Source organism: Poeciliopsis prolifica, unplaced genomic scaffold, assembly GCF_027474105.1.
Source record: "Poeciliopsis prolifica strain line A6 unplaced genomic scaffold, Auburn_PproV2 SCAFFOLD007, whole genome shotgun sequence".
In the NCBI taxonomy this organism is placed as follows: Eukaryota; Metazoa; Chordata; class Actinopteri; order Cyprinodontiformes; family Poeciliidae; genus Poeciliopsis; species Poeciliopsis prolifica.
This window is the reverse complement of record NW_026562382.1, coordinates 2358013-2382503: the sequence shown is the minus strand read 5'-3', so window position 1 is coordinate 2382503 and position 24491 is coordinate 2358013. Positions and strand designations below refer to the sequence as shown.

The following is a 24491-nucleotide window of genomic DNA, read 5'->3' as shown; positions in this document are numbered from 1 at the left end:
TATCTTAACTCGCTCATGGTTCTTTATGCAACAAATACTTAATGACTGTTTGTGTAAACCAAAAACCATACCAAAACCGAATTTGGCCCACTCTCCAAATTTACCCCCCAGAGCAAAGGAAAGTGGTCCAAAAGGGGAGAAAAGCTTTAATATCGACATAAAATAAAACTGAAAAAGATGCAAATTATAAGAGAAATACGAGACATCTTATATCCCCTTTTCTTTTTATTCATCGTTATTACTGAATCTTTAGAAACTACCAACAAGTAACAAGGTTCTGAGTGATCGGGGGGAATTAGATATGAAAACAGCAACATGGTGAGGAAACAACAACAAATCCAGCAGTTTGTTCCCACTTTAGCGCATGAAGAAGACCAGCATGGCTTCCGCCGGAAACACGAGCACACGCTGGGGCTAACGAGCCGTCCACACTCCAAACCAGCCTGGACTTTGCTTACATAACCAAACATTAGACCTCGAAAACAAAACAAAAGAGTGAAACTCCAGGCTTTCCACTAATTGACACATTCTATTGCAAGTTTACAGTGCAGAAGATCCTTTGATAATTGAGACGGCGAGATGCTTCGTTGAGTTTTCAAAAAAGGCGTTTAAACTAAATGTTCCCTGCAATAAAGATGCACTTGCTGCTTTTGTTGGGATTTGAATGATGACGCGTTGCAGGGCTGGACGGTATACGAAGCAAATTTCGCTTTGGACTTTCAAAAGTAGTGTTACCAAACCAATTACACACGCCACTATTAAACATAGCACTGCTGGTATATCTAAACCACTGTCTAGGCCCCCACCTCTGAATGACTCAGAAACCAGAAAAAAGTTGTTGTTTTTTTGTTTTTTTTTTGCAGAGGCCAAGTCAAAATCTTGATTGAAATGACGTGCTGTGGCTCGCATCAGGCTGTTCGTCTTAGAAAACCCTCCAATTTGGCACAACTGAAACGACCATTCTCCAACAAAGGCCGGTCCAAAATTCCTCAGCAGTGACATAAAAGATCTTTTCACACAAGACGAGGGTGGATCGTTTTTGTGTTTGATTTTTTTCATTTAAAAACTGCATTTCTATTAACTCAACTTAACTCAGATATATAAAAAAACGAACTTGGCAATCTGCAACAAATTAGATTAGGGCAAAACAGGAGAAAACAGCGAGGCGTTAAGTGCATTTTCACAGCACTGTGGACCTGCTTGTGTTGACCCATCCTCCCATGTTCCACGTTCTGCAGGGACGAACTCTAATGCAAAAGGCGCTAAGACTCAAAATCCCCCTGATCATATAGGCTTTCTAATGAAAGTGCTTAACAAATAAGAGCTGTGCCGTTAAAAGCGAACGCTTATGTGCCTGATTTTGTGCTTGATATATATATATATATATATATATATATATATATATATATATATATATATATATATATATATATATATATATATATATATAAACTCTAAAATGGGTCAGCAGCCAAAAGATTAAAAAAAAAAAAATCAAGTTATGCAAAAGTGGCAAGCCGTTTTACAGCAAGGTGCAACAACAAATGGTGCAGCAGTTTGAGGGTAAGAACACAAGGAGCTGGAGAAAGTCAACTTTTCACTCAGTGCATCTTCAGGGGGGGGAAAGAAAAAAAAAGAGCGGGGTAAATGAAACCAGCATGTCTTTCCGCCATGTGAAATGCTTACTGAAACACAAACCCGGGTCCAAACGAGTTTAACATGGAAAATGCGGAAGCTCCAACTGTATCAAATCGACATAGGGATAACAGAGCGTTGGCCACTTTAAGGTAAAAACAACAAACAGCTTCCGGTCCCCCACCCCACCCCCACCACCAGTGCCCGCCCACGCCGCCGGACCTGCTGAAACACCAGCAGGAGTACTGGGACTTTGTGACATGCAGCAGTGGGACGAGAACAAAAACAGAACATCCTCTGAAACCTGCTGACTGAGCTCATTACAAAACCACATTTGTAAAACAAGCACATCTGTCATGGAAGCAAGAGGCAAAAGCACAATTTCCAAATTATGAGAGCAATTTTGAATCAGAAATTTTAAATCGGCAGGCATTGTGGGAAGGCCCTTTTTTTTTTTTTTTTTTTTTTTTTGTTAGTATTATTATTATTATTTGAACTTTGTTAAACAGAGAGACCAGGAATGGGATCCAGGACTGGTTGTGGGTTTAATTCAGTGATTGTGAATCAAACCCATCAGTGCTGTAAAACAGTGTGATGGAAAAATTTGGGTTTTCCAAAACTGCTCCTACAAACAGAATCTTTGTTGCCTCTGAATTTGAGAAATTAATAAAATCTCTCCCCTGCTATTGTGGTAAATGCATCTATCTGCAGAGCAGGGGTGTCAATCTTGCTTTTGTTCTGGGCCAAATCAAGGTCATTAATGCTCTTAAAGGGCCGGTTGTGCCTAATGTACTGATAAAATATCAATGAATTCTGAAAAGTAACATATATTATGGAACATCTTTTCATGGCCCTCCAGGATTTTGTGATTCTTTTGATTATTTTTTGTGCAATAAAAATCAAAGTGTTTGTGGTACTAATTTGTAAGTATTTGCGACAGTACATGCGTCTTTGTGTTACTCACTGCATAGATCATGGACTATAATCTGACATCAGTTAGGGCTGAGGCAGCTTGATTTGAATGAAAGCATAACATTTAAGCATAGAATCTCGAGGGCCACTTAAAAAGCTATGGCGGGCCAGCTTTGGCCCACGGGCCTCGAGTTTGACACATGAGCTGTAGAGTGCATGTGAACCGTAAACAAGTGGCACGTTCACAGACGGTTTATCTTAGCTCTCCGTACCAGTTGTTTTTTGCAATAAACTCAAACAAAAACGGTCTAATTAACATTCGCTGCATCTTAGTGCAATTTCAAAAAGGCAATTATGCGGCTGCACTTCTTACAAGCAGGAGAAAATAAATCAAATCCTATCTTTACTTTGTGCCTCTGCGCTTCTTCTTTTTCTTTTTTTCTTGTTTTTTATTTAATTAAAGGTGCAAGAGTGAATTTCAGTTCTATTCAGTTCTATTCTTAGCACTTGCGATTAAATATTTTCCTGATGACGTTCGATGTGTTTTGTGTTGATCGAAACTTTTCCTCAAGACAAATGAAACCCGCTCAGGAAACTCAGGTTGCTTTGTCTGACTGTACGGCCGAGTCAATTTAAAGACATTTTGTACCGTCTATAAAAATATAAACACAATTTATAAGTATAAAGGCAAACCGTCAAAAAAAAAAAAAGCAGACGTTTCACTGTTACGTTTTCTTGTTAAAATTGACCAACCATTTTATTCCTGCTTTAATGGAATAAAATGGCACACATCCCAAAAAGTGACATTCGACAGACAGAGACTGATAGAAAACTCAGGGAGGGGAAATCAAGCGGCGATTAATCAGCTGTCTCTCTGCAACTTGGCTACTGTCTGTACAGACTCTTTGAAAAATCATACTATTGCAAACTTTGTTTTTTTTTTTTTTTATAGCAAAGCTTACATGCAGTCCTCCTCACATCGTTAAAACCCAGATCACACAACCTAATGCACAACGTAATAGATGTTTCTTACCATAAAGAATGCAATTCTGACCCTGATCAAACAGTGTAATGGTTCTGTTCAAAAGAAATGTGACAGACGTGGACATGCAGTTCTTGACTACAGAGTCAAGTTTTACTCTCACTGTGACAGGAGCAGTGCAAACATTAAAAAACAGAGGGGGGGAGAGCACATCTACTAATTTCATATGAAAAGAAAACCTTCAAATGATTTTCGAGTTTCTGCAAAAGTGAAGTAAAAGCTTCTTCTGATCGATTACAGTGAATCCAAACAGCTGAAACGAACAGGCTATGGAGCCCATCTTAAAGGAGTTAGATTCAACTCAAGTTTGTTTGGGGTTTTTTTCACTCTCCTCAATGCAGAAACGTGCCTGCTCGAACAGACGCTGATCAAAACTTTTTAGCACCACTTTGTTCCCTTCTGCAGGCATTCCTTTGTCTTTTCAGGTGAAACCGATGACTCTGCAGTGCACAGATCTCACTTTCTAAAAACTTTTTTCCCCCTTTGCTTATTTTAGTATTTTTATCCCCAAACTCCAAACCACCAAACAGTAAACTGTCTGCATCTTATTCCTCTCAACTTTGTTCCGTATGACAGGAATGATTAAGTGAAAGGCGCTCAGGTTGCTGCAGGCTTGGACTCCTGTGCGCCTTTTTTTTTTTTTTTTTTTTTTTTTGCGCAAGACGGATTAACCCAAACCTCTCCAAACTCTCCGAGAGCCGCTCTATCCGCACGGAGCACATACCTGTTTCCACAGAAAGCTGTCCACTCCGTTTAACATCCAAGAAATGGCCACGTGGATGGCGGAGAGAATAACTCCAGTGATGACAGCGGCGCGCATCCTGACGGGCAGCAGCGTGTAGATGACATGGATGAAGAACACGGTCCACCAGATCCCCTCCGAGGCGCTCCGCGGCCGCACCAGCAGCACGCCGATCACCTGGACCACGATCACCAGCAGGATGACGGCGTAGCACACCAGCCACATGTGGTCCTGGTGGAACGCGTTCCGGTTGCACACCACCATGAGCGCCAGCGTGAGGAAGATGGCCAGGGAGAACACCACCACGTAGGTGACCGTCGGCGCGCCGGAGCAGTGGAAGGCCAGCATGACGGTGAAGACCAGCACCAGCACTCCCATCAGCATGGTCAGGCTGCTCTGGTTGAGGCGGAAGAAGTAGCGCTGGTAGAGCCGCTCCAGCTTCTCCGACTGGAACTTCTTGGACCTGAAGACGTGCATGACGCTGACGCAGCACGCCACCAGGGAGACGTTCACCTCCGGCATGACCCCGTCCCCCTCCCGCTCGCCCCTGTTGTTGTCGCTCCGCGATCTGGCTCGGCGCTCCTCCAGACCCAGCTCCACGGACTTGGGTCTCACCTCGGCCGGGTCGGCGCGCTTCGCGGACGCGGGGTTGCTGTTGCCGCGGCTCTCCTCCTCGCCATGGTCCTGCCAAGCCGAGCGGGACCTGAAGCTGACCCTGCTGCTGACGGTCGTGGAGGCTCGCCCCGGAGGAGGCCGGCGCTCCGGATCGACATCCTCCGCCTCCTCCTCCCCCTGCTGCTGCTGCTGCTGCCTCCAGCGGCTGTTGGTGCGGGTGAGCTTGTTGCGCGGGGATCTGGCTGAGTATGGGCACCCGTTGGCCACAGAGTCAGCCTCTCCCCAGGCTGATCTGTGCTCGGTCCCTCCCCTCAGCCCGGGCGCACCGAGTCCGGGCGGGCTGACGCTGTTCGATCTGGACATTGTGGAGGACGCAACGGATAAACAATCACACAGGAAAAGTTTTGCTCCACTGACGTGGTGAGGGGGAGGAGTGGGGGATGGTGGGGGCTATTCAATCACAAGGTTGACTCGGTTTAAATGTCTCATACGAAGTGAGCTGTTCATCTTTGGGGACAATCTAAATATATTTACACAAAAATCCTTCGGGGAAAAAGAAAATAATAATAAAAAAATGAAATCAATTGAACATGACAAGTCACAGGGGGGGAAGCAGGGCTCGATCCAGGTGGATTTGGCTCTACATCATCGGGGCCCAATTAGCGCTCATCCGCGGAGAGGTTGCGCGGCAGCGCGCCTTGTGGATGGAGTAAATGCGTTACACGACTCGGAAGGTCCCCGGAGATCATAGCGCAGCGCCATCAGATCCACATCAGAGACGTTACGGCCGATCTGCTTCCTGTACTCCTGTGGTCGCCTCCTGCGATGAGCGTCGACACAAAACCAAAGATAAGAAAGAAAGAAAGAAAGAAAGGTCCCATGTCGGCACCTACGATCTCCAGGCACCTGTGCTTTGCAAATAAAAAACAAAAACGTTTCAACCTTGACGGTGGTGGGAGCCACACGTTCGGCCAAAATGAGGCATCATCATCATTATCATCATCATCATCATTATCACGATCATCTCACAACACGGGGAGCAAAGAGGAGAGATCTCAGCCGCTCCTCATCCTCCTCTTCCTCCTCTGGCAGTCGTGGTCAACGGCACAGCGTGTGTCGCCGCGCCAGCAGCTCATCGTCAGCCCGCTAACGCCGCACAGTCGACGACCAACAGCTGTCCGTCATCGCCGCTCAGGTCTCTCACTGCCGAGGGGTCCGGCGGCTGCAGGCTGTGGATCCGCGAGCCGGACAGCGGCGGGCATTTCACAGGGAGCGTCCACGCCTCAGCGCGTGCTCCCACGGCCTCCGGCGAGAGCCGTCGGTGTCCGTTCCGAGCGCGGCATCACAAACAAGTCACCCGCCACCCCGCGTAAACAGACAGATCCCCGCCGCCGCCGCCGATCGTCGCTCCGACGACCATTCAACCAAGTGTGCTTCCTGGGGCCCGCCTTTCCGCCGCGCCTCCATTGGAGAGGGGAAGAGGGTGAGTCACTCTCCGGCGAGCTTCCATTGGATCGCGGGCCGGTCAATCTCTCCCACCCCCCCTCATCGCCACGCGCCCACGATCCCGAGGCAGTGCGAGCCCCACGGACGCCTTTCGATTAATGTGCGGATCTCAGCGGCCCCGCAGCTGGAGAAGCCCGCACACGCAAAACCAAAAGCCGTGCATGATGGACCAACCGAGGGGTCGGATGTTCTTCCTCTTCGCTCCAAAGGTTTCTGGACCTCAATAGTCAACACAACTCCAAAAGAATAACAATAAAAATATACACATAGTCTCCACTGCAGTTTTATGTTTCTGCTCCTTTGAGGGGTTCAAAACTTAAAATTCCCACTTTTAATCCATTAATTAATAAATTGAGTTCAGCTCTTGAGTTGTTTGTATTGCAAATCAATTTTCTTTAATAATATAAAGCTTATATCAGATTAGACTGCTTCAGTCATTGATCGTTTTAAGTCGCACAGGCGATTGCTGGAAAAACGGGGCCGAGGGCGAGCCACATTTAACAGCCCCCATCCCAACCAGTTTTACATTTCCAAATTACACATGGAAGAAACACAAGTAGTAATAGTTCCTCTGTCATTTTCGTTTAGAGGTCATGCTGTTGCAGCAATTTGTTCAAATCAAAAGCAGTGGTGGCTCTTGGACGAATGGTGCCCTGCAGGGGCGCACATTGCTCACAATCTTCGCTCCATTCCAAACGTGTAATCATAAGTTCAACACTTAATTCAAGTCCTGTTGTATTGTATTGTATTTTTCTGGAATGGGACGTGGGCCTCATTGCAGAGGCGAGGCAAACGGAAATCTCCGGATTCAGACCTCTCTCAAAATAAACACGTGGTGGAACAAACTAAAATACGTACTGAGCTGTAAAACAAAAACTGACAAGACAGATATTACAGTCTGCTTCCATCCCAGAGATTGTACTTCCTAGAGGAAGTTATGTTTCCCCGTCACCACAGTGCAGCACCGGCACAATGAATTGCCGCAACGTCGGTTACTCGCTGCAATTGACATGGACTGAACAACCTTCTGCCTCCAGGTGAGTTGGACTGAATTTGGTTCCACTCTAGGATCGAATCAGAGTGGATGTGACTCAATAAGAAGTGATCTGTTCTATGTCAGTGCAGAAAATGAACCTGTTTTTTTAAAGCGAGGTGCTTTGTGATGATCTTTGCTGTGAGTTGGATCTTTTCCAAAATATCTTTCCATCTGTAGCTTTATGTTCCTATGAGTTTAGCTTTTCAAGTAAGTGTTAATGGTTCTTTTATTTGGGATGACAAAGAGGCAAATGCTGTGTTCACTCTGCTTTTTTTATTATTTTGTTTAATCATTTTTTTATGATAAATAATCTAGAAACTCACCTGTGTGAGTGAAAAATGACTCCTGACTTGTCTGAACAAAAAAAAAAAAAGAAGCTAACGTTTGTTTTTTTTTTTTGTTTTTTTACAGATGTCTCATCCCCAAGGTGATGCTGCCCTGGGTGGTGAGCCCAGTCGCCCATATGAATACCTGACACTGGCTAAATGTCATAATCCCCCTTTCATGACCTTTGAATAATCACATTTTGCTCTGCAGAGGGAGATTTTACTCATTGTCCTCGTAACAAGTCCGAGACTCTGCCTAACACCTGTTCTTATTGGAAACTTTGCAACTTTTGTCACATATTTAGACATGAAAACTAAGCGTTTGGCTCGTTTTAGGTGCTAATGAGAATAAAGTGGAAGCATGTGACGGCGAGCCGCATGTCTTGGCTGCGACCGTCTCACCTCCAGCTGTGTTCCTTGTGCCTCTTTCAGGGTGAAACGCTGTCAGCGTAGAGAACAGTGGCTTCCAAGAACAGTGGCTTCCATTCAGAGCATCCATCCCAGGTTTCCATCAAATAAGAAGAAACTGGGAGCTCAGATAGAAATCGGGCACAGAATGATCTTGGCCCGAGTTGTGCAACTTATTTTCTCTTGCTCGTCTTGTGACTGCGTGTTTGCTCGCCTCTCTTTGCTCTCTCAGATGTCAGCAACACGAGATGTCGGTGGGGTTGAGTTGGCAGGAATAGATGGGAAAGAGAAAAATTCAATTTTATGGTGGCAGTTTGAGACATTCGGTCAACTTACAAGAGTTTGCGCTTAGACTTAGAACGGACTCGAAGGCTTTTGTGAAAATAAATTGTCACTTGGCTCGCATTTGGGCTCTCTTCCACAAACATAACATGAATCCAAGTCAAGATTACTGGCTCACAGTTTTAAGGTACAGGTTGAAACCTTTGAGTCCTTCACACAATGGCCACATTTACACCGAGGTGAAATCACGCACAACTTGGCTCTTGAACGAACAGCGGACTTCTGGACGGAATTTTATTTAGGAGCATCAGAGTAACAATGGGCTTGTATCCCTTTCCAAGTTTTTGCTGAGAAGAAAATTGAAAACCCAGAGTCTTTAAAAAGAAAAAAAAATTAACTTCCACTGAACAATTATGAACTAGTTCATGTTGTCCTGTCGCTTAAAATCTAAAGATAAAAGCCTGCTTTTTGTGCTGGAAGCAGGGCAAAATGTGGAAAAGTTTAGGTGTTATGAAGGTACTCTAAAGAAAAAAAAAACTGAGGATTTTTTCTTCTTCTCCATCAGAGTCAGTCACACTCATCCCCCACAGTTACGGACACTGAAATAACAGGAATATGACCAATAAGAGGATTTATGCAAACAGTCATGAAGGACATGCATCTCCAGCTTTTGTCTTTTTTCTTTCACCCATGAATCTATCAACTGAAATGCCTTGAACAGGTGACCTGGGAACGTTTTCACTGATTGCTGTGCCATGCATTCGCACTTACCTAAAAAAACAAAAATCAAAAAGACATAATAAACAAAGTACAGTGATAAAATTGTAAGCCCACTTTGCCCATCCCTGAACTGTTGGCCTCAGGAAACTTTGACCTGGCTTTACGATTTTTCATGTCAGTCCACCACTTCCTCTCGGTTGTTTTATTCTTTTGGCATAGCAACGCTGGTAGTCAGTGAGGTCACAAGAGCAACTCAGTCTCTCAAAATAAATGCTTTGTAGAATCAGCCTGCATTGCTACATCCGTTTACCTGGAAGTGAGTGGAACGCCTGAATTAATTGTGGGGTGTATAAACCGATGCATTAAACCGTAGACTTGGGTTTGCTGAAGTTTCCCCGTGACGATTCATGTGATTGAGTCACATGAAAGGCTGAATGTACACTCCAGACTTCAGGACACAGAAAGAAAGAGTGGACCATCACTGTGGCTTTCCACTCCTCTAATTTTCACACAGCTGCATTTCATTTCCATGAATAGCAGCCTGGTTAGTTAATGGATTTAAAGACTCTTTGCTGCTTGTATGACATGCAACGTTTCCTCCTCCATGCTGTTAAAGTGACTCACAGGGACATTAAGTCAAAACACACAAAACAGCCAGTCTCTCTGCGCAGGTAATGAGGGGTATTACAACTGCAATTATCAGTTTTAATGATAGCAACACAAACACAACAGCGAATGTGCTTTACCATGTTTTAGGTTTATTGTAAATATATGTATATATATATATATACTCAGTGATCATACCCGTCAGTCTGCTGACGTCCTGCAGAAGTTTGGTATCAAAACTTTTATTCAACAGAACCAGATGTAAAGAAAAATACCATGCTTGAGTTTTCTTTTTTTTTTGCTTGTTTCCGCTTGGGTTGTGAGAAAAAGTCATCATTCGAGGCGTCTACATCACCGCTTTCATGCAGTTTTCAGTTGTGTTGTGCCGAGTACTTCCAACAAGCGAGGTCAAATCATGCTCAACCGTCGATGAAGGAGAATGGGAGCAACAGCCAATTGCTTCGACACGACCACAAAGGAGATCTGAATGCAGTGCAGGAAATGTTGGTTTTCCAGAGCACAGGTGTCAAACTCAAGGCCCGTGGGCCAAATCTGGCCCGCCGTAGCTTTTAAGTGGCCCTCAAGAATGCAGACTAAGCATTTAAGTGTGCTTAATAATTATTTTTTCAATCAAATCAATGCAGTTATCTGTTTAGTCCCAAATTACATCAGTCCCTCCAGTTTCTTGAGAATTAACGTGGAAGTTCACGCAAAATCAACAAATCCCCGCATTTTTATGCGCTAATACATAATTGGGAGTTTATTGCAAATTTTTCTCCAAAATTGTCAAATTTTCTTACTTGTACGAAACAGCTGCCTCAGCTCTAATTAATGTCAGATCATAGTCCATGAGCTACACAACGAGTGATAAAATGTCACATTTACCATCATAAATAAGTGTAAATATCACAAATGTTTTCAAATTAGTACCACTAATTTTTATTGCAAAAAACATAAGAATCACAAAATCCTGGAGGGGCCAAAAAGATGATTCTTGATTTTCAGAATTTATTGATAAAAACCTGATCAACAGTTTGTGATCAGGTTTTATCAGTACGCTCTGGCGTAACCGGCCCTTTAAGAGCACTCATGACCTTGATTTGGCCCAAACAAAAATGAGTTTGACACCGCTGTTCTGGAGAGAGAGATCAGCGTCAAAGGAAATGAAATAAACATCGATCTCAACTTGAAGGTGTCGGCTTTGTTCGAAAACATCAACGGATTCCTCAGTGAAGGGAAGCAGTCGGTGCTTTGGAAAAGCATTCCCACCCAGTTACTGCTACTGCATCAAATCTGAAACGCGTTTTCAGATTTGATGCGACAGAGGTGCACAAAGTAGTGCTTGGTTGTGAAGCAGAAGAAAAACGACAACGTTCGAAAAAGAATACAGCAAAAAAACAAAAAATATCAAAATAAGTGTATTCAGCCTCTTTCACCACTGGTCTATGTAAAGTCTAGCAGGTTACACTTCTCACTTCTTTTTTTTTTCTTTATTTAAAAATATTGATGTTTTCTTCCCACTTTGAAATTATGCACCACTTTGTCGTTTTATCACAGAAAAATCAATAGACGTCGAAAAAACAGCTTTTCCATCATAGTGTGAAATCCACACAGTGCAGTGTTTCCTGCAGCTTCCTTCTCAGAGATGGAAACATAGAAGCTACAAACAGCGTGGTCAGTAGAGTGACACCACTGACAAATGATGTTTTCATTAAAAAAAAAAAACAACAAAACGGTTGCAAACCATTTTGTGATTCGCTGCATGATGGACGTCATGTTTGAGGAAAACTAAAACTCTAACCTTCAGATGTCCTACTCCAAGTTCCAGACATTTACGTGGCTCGATATCAGAATAAGTGTCAGAGGTCTGTACCTTAGTCTTACAAAAATAAAACAAAATATAGCAGAAAGGTAGAAAGTTTGAAGTCTTTTTGTTAGCTCATAAAGTGACAGTTTCAGCTCACAGAAAAGAGAAAGATAAAAAAATAAATAAAAATAAAAAATCAAGACATAAATCACCCACAAGCACAAGCTCTTCACTTGAGAATATTACTTCAGCTCACACACCTCAATATTTAACCACATTTGAAGCAAAGCAATTCTGTCATCTTTTTTTTTCTAAATTGAAGTCAACAAATTTAAACATCCAACACTTATTTAGGCTACAATTGTCTTACATAATCAAAGCTCATCTTATTTTTAAACACTTTTTGCTACAGCATGTTGTGCTATCAGTTGTTTTTATGCCAAACTGTACCACCACTAGTTCTTCTTCTTCAGTAAAAGGAAACAATATGGTGAAAATCTACAAAACAAGAAGTTCAGTCCAAAATATCACTTTGAACAGAAGGGAAATGTGGAAACAAAGATGGATGCATCCAGTAACACAAGGTTTTTGAACATAAACCAAAGAAACAATCAGATCATGCAAGACGCCATTCATGGTGGAAAGAGCAGACAAAAGAATCACTACATAGTGCATTGCAAAAGTATTCGAGCCCCTTCAGCCTTTTCAGATGACGCCACGTGACAGCCGCACATTTCAGAGTATTTTAACGAGATTTTGTGCCATAAATGTGAAAATTACATAGAAATGGCGAGAAGAAAGTTTTGGTTGATAATTGTGGGAGGACGTGGTTCTCCAAAATATACATTGCACAATTAAAAAAATCAAAAAACAAATCATACATTACTCCTGCATCACAATTATGGCCAGCCGTGTGGTGATCCATCGCATGAAATCATCCCAAAATGTGTAGAAAAGATTTCTCCTTGGCTCAAAGCTTGTACTTCAGCAAGACACTGTAGTCTAACGTAAGCCAAACGAGCACAACACAAACAGCCACAAAGTTAAAATAATAATTATAAAAACAAGCATGCAGGCATGGGATGGAAAAAAAAGGTTTATTGAGCTAAATGTGGAATGTAGCCAAACTTTTCAATAAATTACATAAAGTGGAAATCATCAAATCAATTTGTACAAAGGACGCAAAACCTACAGACACCAACGTTCAGTGTTAGGCTCCAACTTATTCTTTCTATGTTACGGCAGCATAAAGCAAAGCAGAAGGCGATCAAAGAAAATAAATGAACAAATAAACGTCAGTGGGAGGTGAGAATCTGAATCAACTCTCCATTTCAGTGTCGTTAATCAGGAGGTCAAAGGTCAATTAGTGTATCCTTCTGTTTAGATTAGCTCTGCTCAATGCTCACAGAGCAGCTCATCATTTCTTTAAGCTTCAAGGTAATCACAATTTGTTATAAATATGCAAAAAAACCAAAGGTTTATCCAGAATGTCTGTATGACTCCCTTAAATTGCTGTAAAAATTTGAACGATTAAAATGGTGTGGGTGGATGATAGGATGATCTACAGGGTGGAGAGGGGCTGGTGGGGGTGTGTTTTGGCAGTTTGAAAACTAAAAACACGGATTTGTTCATTATGGGATGTTTTGGTTGCTTTCCTCTCGTGTGAGCCGATCGGAGCGCCGCGCAGCTCACTCCACCTTGCTGTAGTCGTCTGTGTGGCCCAGCACCTTCTTCCTCTGCCGCATCATGTGGAAGTACAGCTGGGGAAAGACTGAGGGGAGAGGTGTCGTTATGGCCAACGCAGGGAAAACGACTGAATTTGAAGAAAACGCTAACTTCTTGAACCGAGAGGAGATTTGCAGCATCTACCGTAACTTTGCAGATGAGCGGAGGAGGCAACGAAAACTTGATCCCAGGAGGAAAAATAAAAAGATCACCAGTTATCCCGCAGAGTTATGATTATCACCAGGCTTGCTGATAACGACACTGGACGATAAATTAACTAAGAAGTCATCGCGATAAACGGTAACATTGTTTTCAGGACATTTTCAAGTGATATAATGAGAATGGCATAATAATGCAAAAACACATTCTCAATACATTTTAAATTCTAATGAACATTTAACACGAGAATCAGAAGACTTTTTAAATATCCAAATTGAATAAAAAAAACATCAGAGAGACAACAAATTCTAAATTATAAGCTGAAACAAATGCATCAGGCTGGAGATTTTTGTCATTTATTATTGACCTTGTTTTAATTTATCGTGCAATTAGCTCATTCCCTTTATTTACATTTTGAATAAATATTTAACAGTAGTATAATTTTCCAGAAAAAACAATTTCATAATATCACTGAAATAAAAAAATACAAGCGAATGAGGTTTATTTAAAGATCCCTTAAAGCCACAGCACTATATTTAATTCTAAACGAAAAAACTATTGCCGTTTACTCTTCTTCCAGGAAACTTTGGCATTTATGGTGATTACAGCTCTAAATGTCTCAACAGGGCTCCCTACACAAACAGTTCTCCCAGCACACAGCGTGCCACAATATATTTTCAAACCTGCTCAGGAAACACGACAGCCTTTACTGCTACCATGGCAATCATTAATACCAATAATCACTTTGTCCCAACCATTAAAAAAAAGTGTATTTAGTTTTGATTTGAGCAAAAGCACAACACTGCATTCAGGGAAATGTGTCCTGTCTCATAATCTCTTTGCTTTAGGAGTGTAAGCATTTTCTAATTGTGACCCTTAACCCTACTTCCTGCTTTGTTCATAGAAGGAAAATAATTGTCAGGTCTTAACATTTTTATTTTTAGACTTTATCCCCTATCAATTTAACAGTGGTATTCAAATCAGTATGTTTATTCATCCATACTTTGTTTTCTTTTTCAGGCAACAGCAATTTTGTGTTTATACTTAAAAATTTAACCAACAAAGGATTAAGAATTTGGAACAGCAAGTCTGAAATCACACCTTTGAATCAGGGACTAATGCAAAACTTAGACAAGCTTTAGTTAAAATCTCATAAACAGGATGGATCTGGTGATTTATTTGCAAAGTGCTACTGCAGTAGGACTTAGTAATACATTTCACGGAGTCAACCATGTTCAGAGAAAGTAATAGTTCTGGTGTGTGAGGGTTTCTCGTGCAACGATCCACTGTTTTCAATCCCGGTACCGATACAGACATCTGAGGTTTAGTGTGGGTTGATATCAGCACATAAAAACAGTGCTGAACTGACTCAAAGCATTTCTTTTTTTAAAACATAAATGTACTAAATTAAATTTTTTTTGGTGAGGTGTTTTAAAAATACAACACAGTATAACAGCCAATGTAAAATAAATAATAAAGAACCTGATAACAATAGGCCGACTAGAATGACATTGTCACTGATACCTGATCTAGAATTTGTTTGATTCTAAGTTGTTTCTACTATTGTTTAAAAATGTGATTTTTCTAGTTGAATGAGGTTTGAAAACCATTTCTCCAGCTACCAATCAATTAGGATCTGATGGTAAACCCACTCCACATAAATTGATCCATGTTTTTTAATTGGCATTCATCAAATTTACATAGAAATTTCACATTGCAGCAGCTGTTTAGGCATCCGCTACATTTTTGTTCTCCAAATCATCACTTTATCTCGGTAGGAAGAACTCAAAAGGCCTGACGCTTCGAAAACCAAAAAATACGTTCGTCCTATTGCTTTTTCCTTATGTGTTTAGAACTTGGGAATACAAAACGTATTTATGCTGTGACGAAACGGTAAAAAAAAAACAACAACAACAAACTGTGCTCGTTTACTCACGGGGAATGTAAGAGATCATGACGAGGATGAGGAAGGTGTAGTAGTCGAAGGAGAAGTTGTACTTGTTGGGGAGGGTGACGGAGTACAGGCCCGTCTTCTGCACGTACGGCAGAGCTGCATAGATGGTCAGCAGTTCTCCGCTCACTCCCATCGGATACAGAACGATGAAGAAGGTGTACCTGCAGGGAGAGGTTCCAGACAGAAAAAGGCATAAAGAATCCATCTTAATAGTTTATTATTGACTGCTCCTGCATCGAGGGATTGAGAGGTAGTGGCATCACTATGCTGTAGGTTTTCAAAACTTGCAGCTAAGGCTAGAAAAACCAGATTGAGATAAAAAAACAAACAAACAAAAAACATATGCTTTGGAGTCAATTCTTTAAGAATGACCTAAGGTCAACCAAAGGGAACACAAACGAACAATTAAATTGGTGATAAAATAAACCAACTTTAATGATGCACATTATTACCTCATAGGAATCAAGTATCCATAATAAGTAAATTAAAAAAAAATAGCAAACAAGAGATGCAAAGCTGCTTCTGGAAGCTTTACGGTTTTTATTCATATTTAAAAAATCTAATAATCAGTAATTTTCACACCATGTGAAGAAAAACTAGTGCAGAAGTGTAATTAATTATGAACTTCCAACATCCTCCCCTTTAATCCAGCACCTCAAACCCCAAAACTGTCCACTCCTGACGCTGAATGTTTCACAGACGCGCAACCAATTTTCGGTCTCTTAGGGGGCGATTGAAACTGAAACTCAAATACCAATATAGCAGCGGCCTCATTTGCTACCTAGCAACAAAGACCGCCGGGAGAGAGGCACTTAACGACTGTTGCCTTGGTTGTAGATGCAGAAAAATCCTGTTGGCCAGGTAGAGACGTCCATTTTCATTGTGGAAACACAATTTGCTTCACATGGATGCGACCGTGTACTGCTGCTCTACGGCGATATATAAAGTGTCGCTGAAGCCTTTTCAATAACGAGGATGGAATTGATAGACGTTATTTTTACTGTGGAGATTGTTTTTGTGTCCTTTTAAAACTTCCATCTATTTTTTTATTGATATTGTATTTGACAGACCAACACAAAGTTGTTTGAAGTGGGAAGAAAACAGTAGGGTACTTTCATTTTTTTCTTTAATTGGATCCTAGCATTCATTCGTACTCATCCTTTCTGACTTTGTGAAGCTATATTTTGAGGCATCACTCCACTATTTTTGCACATCTACAGATTGGATAAATATTGCAGAGGGGTCAGGGCTCTGCACACAGCCCTGACCCATCTGCAGCATCCCAACACTTACGTCAGGATGCTATTTGTAGACTTCAGCTCAGCATTTAACACCGTCATTCCAGACAAGCTGGTGCTGAAGCTACTCAAGGTGGGGCTGCCTGCTTCACTGTGCCACTGGATCAGAGACTTCCTCACCAACAGGCCTCAGGTGGTGAGAATAGGTGGCTCAACATCGTCCCCACTGGTCCTCAACACAGGCACGCCGCAGGGCTGTGTGCTCAGCCCAGCTCTCTTCACCCTGTTTACACACGACTGCGTTGCCATCCACCCCACCAACAGTCGTCAAGTTCGCGGACGACACAACAGTAGTGGGTCTCATTTCAGACAACAACGAGACCCACTACAGAGAGGAAATTCAGCAGCTCACTCAGTGGTGTTCAGCCAATAACTTGGTGCTGAACACAGGGAAGACCAAGGAGGTCATTGTGGACTACAGAAGGTCCAGGAGGACGGGTCACACTCCCCTTCTCATAGATGGAGAAGAGGTGGAGCGTGTGGACAACATCAAGTTCCTGGGCCTCCACATCACGTCTGACCTCTCCTGGAATACAAACACCTCCCACCTGGTGAAGAAAGCACAACAAAGGCTCTTCTTCCTCAGGAAACTGAGACGTGCTGGACTTTCCTCACGGCTGCTCGTGAACTTTACAGGGCGACAATCGAGAGCGTCCTCTGCCTCAACGTGACTGTGTGGTACGGTAGCTGCACAGCACTGGAGAGGAAACAACTGACACGGGTGGTGAGAACAGCACAAGGCATTGTGGGATGCCCCCTCCCGGACCTGGACTCTATTTACATGGGCCGGGTCAAGAAGAGAGCTGGATCCATAGCCATGGATTCCAGCCACCCGGGCCACAGACTGTTTGTGCCGCTGCCATCAGGCAAGCGGTACAGGAATATACGGACTACAACAAACAGACTGAGAAACAGTTTCTTCCCCACAGCCGTCAGAGCCATTACTCCCTGCCGCCCCCTCCCACACATATCATAACCTCACATACACCCCCCACCCCACACAGCCATATTGTTCTGCACTTGCACTGTCACATCATCTGCACTTTACCATAATTGGACCTGCTGCTTCTTCTTTGGTGTGGTTGAGTGCCTTTAGTTAATTTTAGTTGTATATATTATTATTATTATTGTGTGTTTGTTTATTTAATATTGTATATTTTGACTTTTTGCACGGGAGTTGCAATAGAAATTTCGTTGAATCCTGTTCAATGACAATAAATGCTATTCTATTCTATTCTAAAACAATCCCATCATTTGTTGGTCTTGAACAATATCTCTCCTGGCTTTCTGAAGGTCAACAATTTGAATGTTTGGTTTTTAATAAAGGACTGAGGGAAACCTTAACACTTTACCACAGTAGATTTTAGAGGGTTTTTTTGTCTCAACATGACACTTGTTGTGAAGTGGTGCTATATAAAAACTAAATTGAATTTTTTGGTTATGTAGTCATCTGAGGATGAATAGAATTAAGACGTATCAGAGATGCGTCAGTGCTGGACTAATTTTGAATTAAACTGAATTATGACACCAAAAAGGACAAAAAGATTTACTGTACTCGATATGTAATTGCGTGTTGCTCATCACAAATCAAATAATTTGCATTATAACCGTCTTAAACTACTGTAGCTGTTAGATCATGATACATGTTTTTGTTTGAAATGTGTGGCACCATCCAACTGTGGTATATTTCTCATGCTTTTCAAACAGTGAGAACATTTACTGTAACCAAGCGTACTTTCAGAGATTAATGTAGATTTCTATGAGTAACAATATCTATAAATGCAGCAAAGCTCCTCTCGTCCTTTAATAGCCATGGAAATGTTCTTTCTTTTTCTTTACACGTTGGTCTTAAAGTTTATAGCATCACAGTGAAGTTTCAACTAAATCTCCTTGCCTAATGCAGACTGAGAGTTGACAGCACTGGATTCTCACTGACCAGTCCATAACTAGTGTCTTCTGTGTCTCACTGGTGCAGCTGAGGCTCATATCTAGGTGTTAAAGCACACTGAGCAGGACAATGAATCGCCCCACTGCTCCTTATGTGCTCAATGTCCTGTGCGACTAAAACGCTGCTTAGATAAACTGTGCAAATATATAACAGGAAGCACTACATGAGTGGGTGTACAGATAGGTGCACGGAAAACACATTGTAAAGCTATTAATAGAACTGAGCATAATACAGGGCTTTACAAAACTGTTCATACACCTTGAGGAAGATGTCTTTTTAAAAGGCAATTGCTTGTATCCACTTATGTCACCAAATGTGAAAAAAAAAATATTCCCAGTGTATTATAAGCCTGGCGGGCCACCAGGCTTTTCTTGCTCCCCCACCAGACTGAGCATTGTTTAATTATTTTCTGATGCACCAGTAACAATATCTGTGTTTCCATTGATCACATACCTGAGCAATTTGCCATTTCGAAAATACATTTATTTAATGGAAACATGTCAATTTTGGAAAAAGATTCTCGTTTTGTAATGAAACATTTTGGTGCTTGGATGAGGTGAGGATTTTTCGCAAACCTGCAACGGAAACACTTGTTGCATAACACAAGGCAATGCAACAAGTGTTGATAACAGCCAGTTATCAATATCTGGCTGTTGATAACATCTGGCTGTTGCTAACAGCCAGATGTTAAGACAAGAAAACAACAACAGGAAGCGGCACAACGACGTTTTTTTAATAACTTATTGCGTGAAAAAACTCATTTTAATTGCGTTTCTTGTTTAATGACAACACGGCAATTGCGAAATTGTGTCTTTTCTCACAAAATATTGACAAAGTTTTGCACACATTTGTAATGGAAACACAGCTAGTGACGGTAAAGACAGCTTACGCTAAGTTTGTAGTTGACACACTGAATTGGGTGCAAGAGGATGCGCACCAATTGTGCCATTCCTACATATTGGCCTGACGCATTATTATTTCTAAATTATGGTACTTGCTCATGCAGCTCAAATCTTTGAATCTAAAAATGTGCTGGGCCACTGTGCCCTGGCACCCCTCCCACCGGGCTTGGCAGATTTTCTGTGGGGAAACCCTGAACCTATTAACAGAGAAATGTTTTACCTTGCCCATTTGATGAGGTACGGCAGATGATTGAGAAGGCTGAAGGTGTAGAAAGAGTAGCGGATGATCTCTGTGACGGTCCAGGCTGTGACGAACAGCAGCACACTGTCCTCACTTTGCACCTACACACACGTAAAGACGATGGATTGAGGACAAGGTAACAGAGGGAGTAACATCATGCTTTGGTCGAAATCTTCTAAACGTTGTCAACCAAGGACCATGCCGTTTGTTTGGGATGCTTTAGGGTCAGATCACACTGCAGGCTTGTCGACATTTTCTTTGGATATTAAGTTGCAACCGAAGCAAATACAATGTTAGACAGATAGCCACACTTTGTCACAATGAATATTCTCACAGGCACTTAAAGAGAGAAAAGTAAGAACTCAAGAAAAATGTCAGTACGACAACCACACTTACAGAATAAAAGATAGGAGTTACACAGCATAAATTATTCCGGATATCTAATAGATTCATTCCTTAAGTCTTCCAGCAAAACCCTCTATTTTTACTCACACACGTACTTTTCTCCGATCTATGAACAGGGCAAAAGGTACATCATCTGGTCACTTTTGAGCACCAATGTTTAAAGACATGTAAAATACAATTTGAATAATGATAAGTTGATTTAGCTTACTGGGTTATAGATGTAAAAGAAATGAATATACCTCTCTGACGCTGTGAGTGACGGCCCAAGTGAGAAAGACCCGAGACATGACCTGGAACCCCGTCAGGACCACAGAGGACGGCACGATTCCTGAAATTAGGATCAAGACCTAACTTTGACTGCTTTATGCTCCACTGCAACAGAAACTGGGTCTCAGCAGGATTTTTGCGATATTTTCTGGAACCTATCATCTGCTGTCCCGCCCCCAAGCTGGACAAATACATTTAATATTTACAAAGAGGCCAATTACTAGGTGTTGAAAAACCCCAGTTCAAACAACTCTGATCTGTCTGAAAGAAATCCAATCCCAAAAATGGCCTTGTGTACAGAAACTGTGTATCCACACTCTAAAGGTGACCCTATACTAGAATTAGTGTAGGGAAGATTTTTAACTACTCTAAAAAGTAATTTTCCCACACTTTGAAGGTGAAAAGCACCTGTCGGAGGAAGAAGTTGCTAAAACAATGAGTTCAACTCCTTGGTGAAAAACTGTTTCTGTGTACAGTCTCTATGGTAACCAGCTGCTGCCATGGCCAATAGTTACCTTCCCCATTGAGGCTTCAAACCTTTGCTCAAACCACAGCAGCAGGTTACAGACGTCAGATCCAACATTTTATTGTTTGAACTCAATGTTAGCCGCTAGCACTACTAGCAATGTTGGATTCAGAGAATTTGTCGCTTGAAAAGCTAAAATAACGACAAGTAATAGTCCCCAGGATTTTGGTCTGCAGTTTAACAACTGTTCAGAAGGAGATGATGTCCATTTTTACCAGGACAGTGGAGAAATCAAGGAGCCATTTGCTTCGAGTTCAACTGCAGAGCATTATTTACAATTGGAAAGGTCAGCTAGCTTAAAAATACAGGTAACGGATGGCACCGTAAGCAACATTTAGGTAAAAATATTTTCCGATCGAACGGCTTAGATCGTTCAAAATCCTGAAGGTGATAAAGCAGTTAGAAACATAAGAGTGCACCAATCAAAAGGGCAGAGGTTGTGAGCACTTTTGATCTTTTCCCAACTCATTAAAAGCAGAAAAATGAAGAACTCGCCCTAATTTTGCGCTGTAAACCCATTCAGACCTTCTACTTTGACAGATTTGTTAATTAATAAAGTTTGTTTTGATGTTAAAAGTTGTTTCCTACTATTAACCTTACACAGCGTGTTCACAGAAAGCAGTGGCAGAGAGGAGTAGGATTGCACAGACACTCACCTACAGCACAGTGCAGGATCTGGGAAATAAAAAGAGAGAATTACTCAGTGTGCTTCTAAAGGTAATGCACAAATCTCAATGGTAACAATTTCCAACCATGTGACACACAGGACTACAGAACCTTGTATGCTAAAATTTTTGAGCTTGCATTTTTGGCTCTGTGCCTTTAGCTCGGGGTTGTGAAACACGCTGGGTTATCAGTCTGATATTTACCACAGGACATACCAAACAATCTAAAGATAACAAAGAACAAGGCTTGGACCGGGTACACCTTTACTAGCCTAATGGTTTTTTTCTACTCCTGAAACAGGAAACAGTTTGACTCAAAAAAATAAACATCCCATGTTCCATGCAAAAAAAAAAAACCAAAAAACATTTATAACTCAAAAACAGTACGCCTACGCAGCAATGGTACTTCTTGCCTCGTACGAAAAGTCTAAACTGTCTCAGTGTTCGTGTTTATCTAACCTCCAGAAGAGCTCCTGTCTGAAAGAACTTCAGCGGTTTCTCTATAGAGTAATAAAGGCCGTGGTAGCTTCCTCTGGCCAGGTAAGCTCTAACCAGACCCACCGCGATCACCAGCCATCTGGAAGCACAAAGGAGGACAGAGTTACACTCCAAAAACTTAACTTCTTTAATAAATGATTATTCTATCAGGTTAGCGCATGACTAATGTCCAATTGAAGGAAATTCAGTGCAAAGAACAATCCAGTTTGAGGTTCAATTTTGAAGAACTGCAATGCAATCATATTAACAAAACTAGAGTAAAATATGTTTGCTTTAAATAAATAAAGTATAGAGTAATGCATGGATGACCTTTCCTTTTTTCTCCCTTAACAATAAACACCTTTGTTTGTTTCCTTTGACTAATATTTAAATCGGTTTGATGTGCAGAAAGTCGCATCAAGCCGACCAGGAAGGGGCAATCACTTTTTCTCACCACTGCATCAATAAAATTATCACATCTTTCTGAACAAAAAGGCATGCAAAAAGAGGTAATTACTAAATAATTATTCTTTCACAGTGTGTGTTTGGCATAAATCTATCTGACACGTCACCAAATTTAGACTTTTGATGAGTATCGGTAGAAGATACTCATCAAAAGTATCTTCTACCAGCTGAACTAATTACAAGAATTTGCAAGTCTGAAATTTCAACATTTTTTCCCCACTACAAGAGCAGGCACTGTATAGCAGCGCACCGGAACTGAGTGCGCTGCTATATGTGACCGAACCAGTTGGAGCAGTGAGAAAACAACGCCCATCACGTCATTGTGCAACAGTTTTAAAAAATCTGAGCAATAAAAGGACACGTAGAGGGATTTATTAGCTTGTACTTCTGGTCTGAGGTTATTAAATAATACACTGGACTATTTAGGAAGCAATGTGCTGTTCTGTTTATAAGCCTTATTATCCAAACTGAAGGCTGCTGTATTTAATTTCTGTTGCTGATTACATTCCCTTTAAATTCTTTGTCAAAAGAGAAGCCAAATTATATTTGCCTATGCGCATTTATAACTCGTCTGTAAAGTGTGCAGTTAGAGGCTGACCTTCAAACAGACAAGCATCTGATTGGTTGGCTGCTGTGGCCTCATAACGCACCGCAAACAGTCCAACATCCACTATGCTTCAAATTCAACTCAACTAAAGAAAAATATCTAGGAGTTAAACTTATGTGTATTATAAGCCTGGTGGGCCACCAGGCTTTATTTGTGCCCCCACCAGACTAAGCATTGTTTATTTGATTAAGTCTTTTCAAAATGTTTGCATTTTTAAGACTTTATAGATGGTGTTTAGGTATTAATTTTCCAATCTTTCAATGACACAACTATCATGTGATATTTTTAAATTTTCTGTCAGCTTTAAATATTTTTCAACTCAAAAACACAACGGGCTGCTGAATGAATGACTGCCGTAGCGCCCAACCACAGGACTCAGCAAGTTTTCTGGGGGAAACCTTGTACACACATAAACATTTTTAACTTTAAATATGTGTAAAGATATATGACAGAATAAAGACTAGGGTGATGGAAAAGAGGCCTTACAACCTCAAAGACTAGGAGCTCATCAGGGAAACCCTTGACTGCTAGTGTCAATTAAGCTTCATCATTCATTATTTTTGTTAAAAAAAACAGATTTAATCTTCTAAAAGTGCATATTTATTAATAGTTCACTCAATGCACATCTGATTCTGAAGACAGAGTTGGGCATAAGTCACAGTGAGCAAACAATGGACCATCTGTCTGCAGATTATAACGTGGGACCCAGTGGAGACTTTACACTCAGCTGCTTGTCAGTCTGTTGCTCGTCTTACGTTCATTGCTGTAAGCTGTCGGAAGCCGTGCAAAAATTATTTTCCTTTTAAATAAAAGTAAATTTATGGAGCGTCGTACGGTTTGTGTTTTAAGCCATCACCGGTATTAAAAAAAAACAGCTCTGAATCAGCATAGTGCACGCGGTGAAATGTTATCTTATTACCAGTCCTGATTTGCTAACGCACGCTCCACCACCGCGACGGCGGAAGGTTAGCACGAGGAACCACGCTACCTACCCGGCTGTCATAACAACATTGTAAATAACCAGGTAGGCCGTGGCCAGGGCGCCCGGTCCTCTCTTCTTTTTCGGGCCCACGTCACCGTGGGCCGCTCTGCTGGTCCCCTGAGCAGCTGCCGACATGACTCCAACCGCCAAAAGCTCTCTGGTCCTGCACGACGGCGGCTGTCAGCTTCACCGAGTCAGGAAGGGAGCAGAGGCTGCTGCGCCAAGCATCCACC

At 41.7% G+C, this 24491-nt stretch overlaps 2 protein-coding genes across 2 annotated transcripts in view; both read right to left on the bottom strand.

The window, feature by feature from the left end:
* Nucleotides 1-6365, bottom strand: part of adcy5 (adenylate cyclase 5) — a 62326-nt gene extending 55961 nt beyond the window's left edge. The window contains exon 1 of the mRNA XM_055031508.1: nucleotides 4314-6365. Within this exon, the coding sequence (XP_054887483.1) occupies nucleotides 4314-5309 (996 nt within the window). The 5' untranslated portion in view covers nucleotides 5310-6365. The remainder of the gene's footprint in view (nucleotides 1-4313) is intronic.
* Nucleotides 6366-10115: 3750 nt separating this feature from the next.
* hacd2 (3-hydroxyacyl-CoA dehydratase 2) lies at nucleotides 10116-24491 on the bottom strand. Its single transcript, XM_055031507.1, has 7 exons — nucleotides 24269-24491; nucleotides 22187-22304; nucleotides 21719-21737; nucleotides 20509-20597; nucleotides 19844-19965; nucleotides 15458-15636; nucleotides 10116-13408 (listed from the first exon to the last, which is right to left on the bottom strand). Exons 1-7 carry the CDS (start codon nucleotides 24391-24393, stop codon nucleotides 13326-13328), a joined length of 735 nt encoding a protein of 244 aa, XP_054887482.1. The 5' UTR covers nucleotides 24394-24491; the 3' UTR covers nucleotides 10116-13325.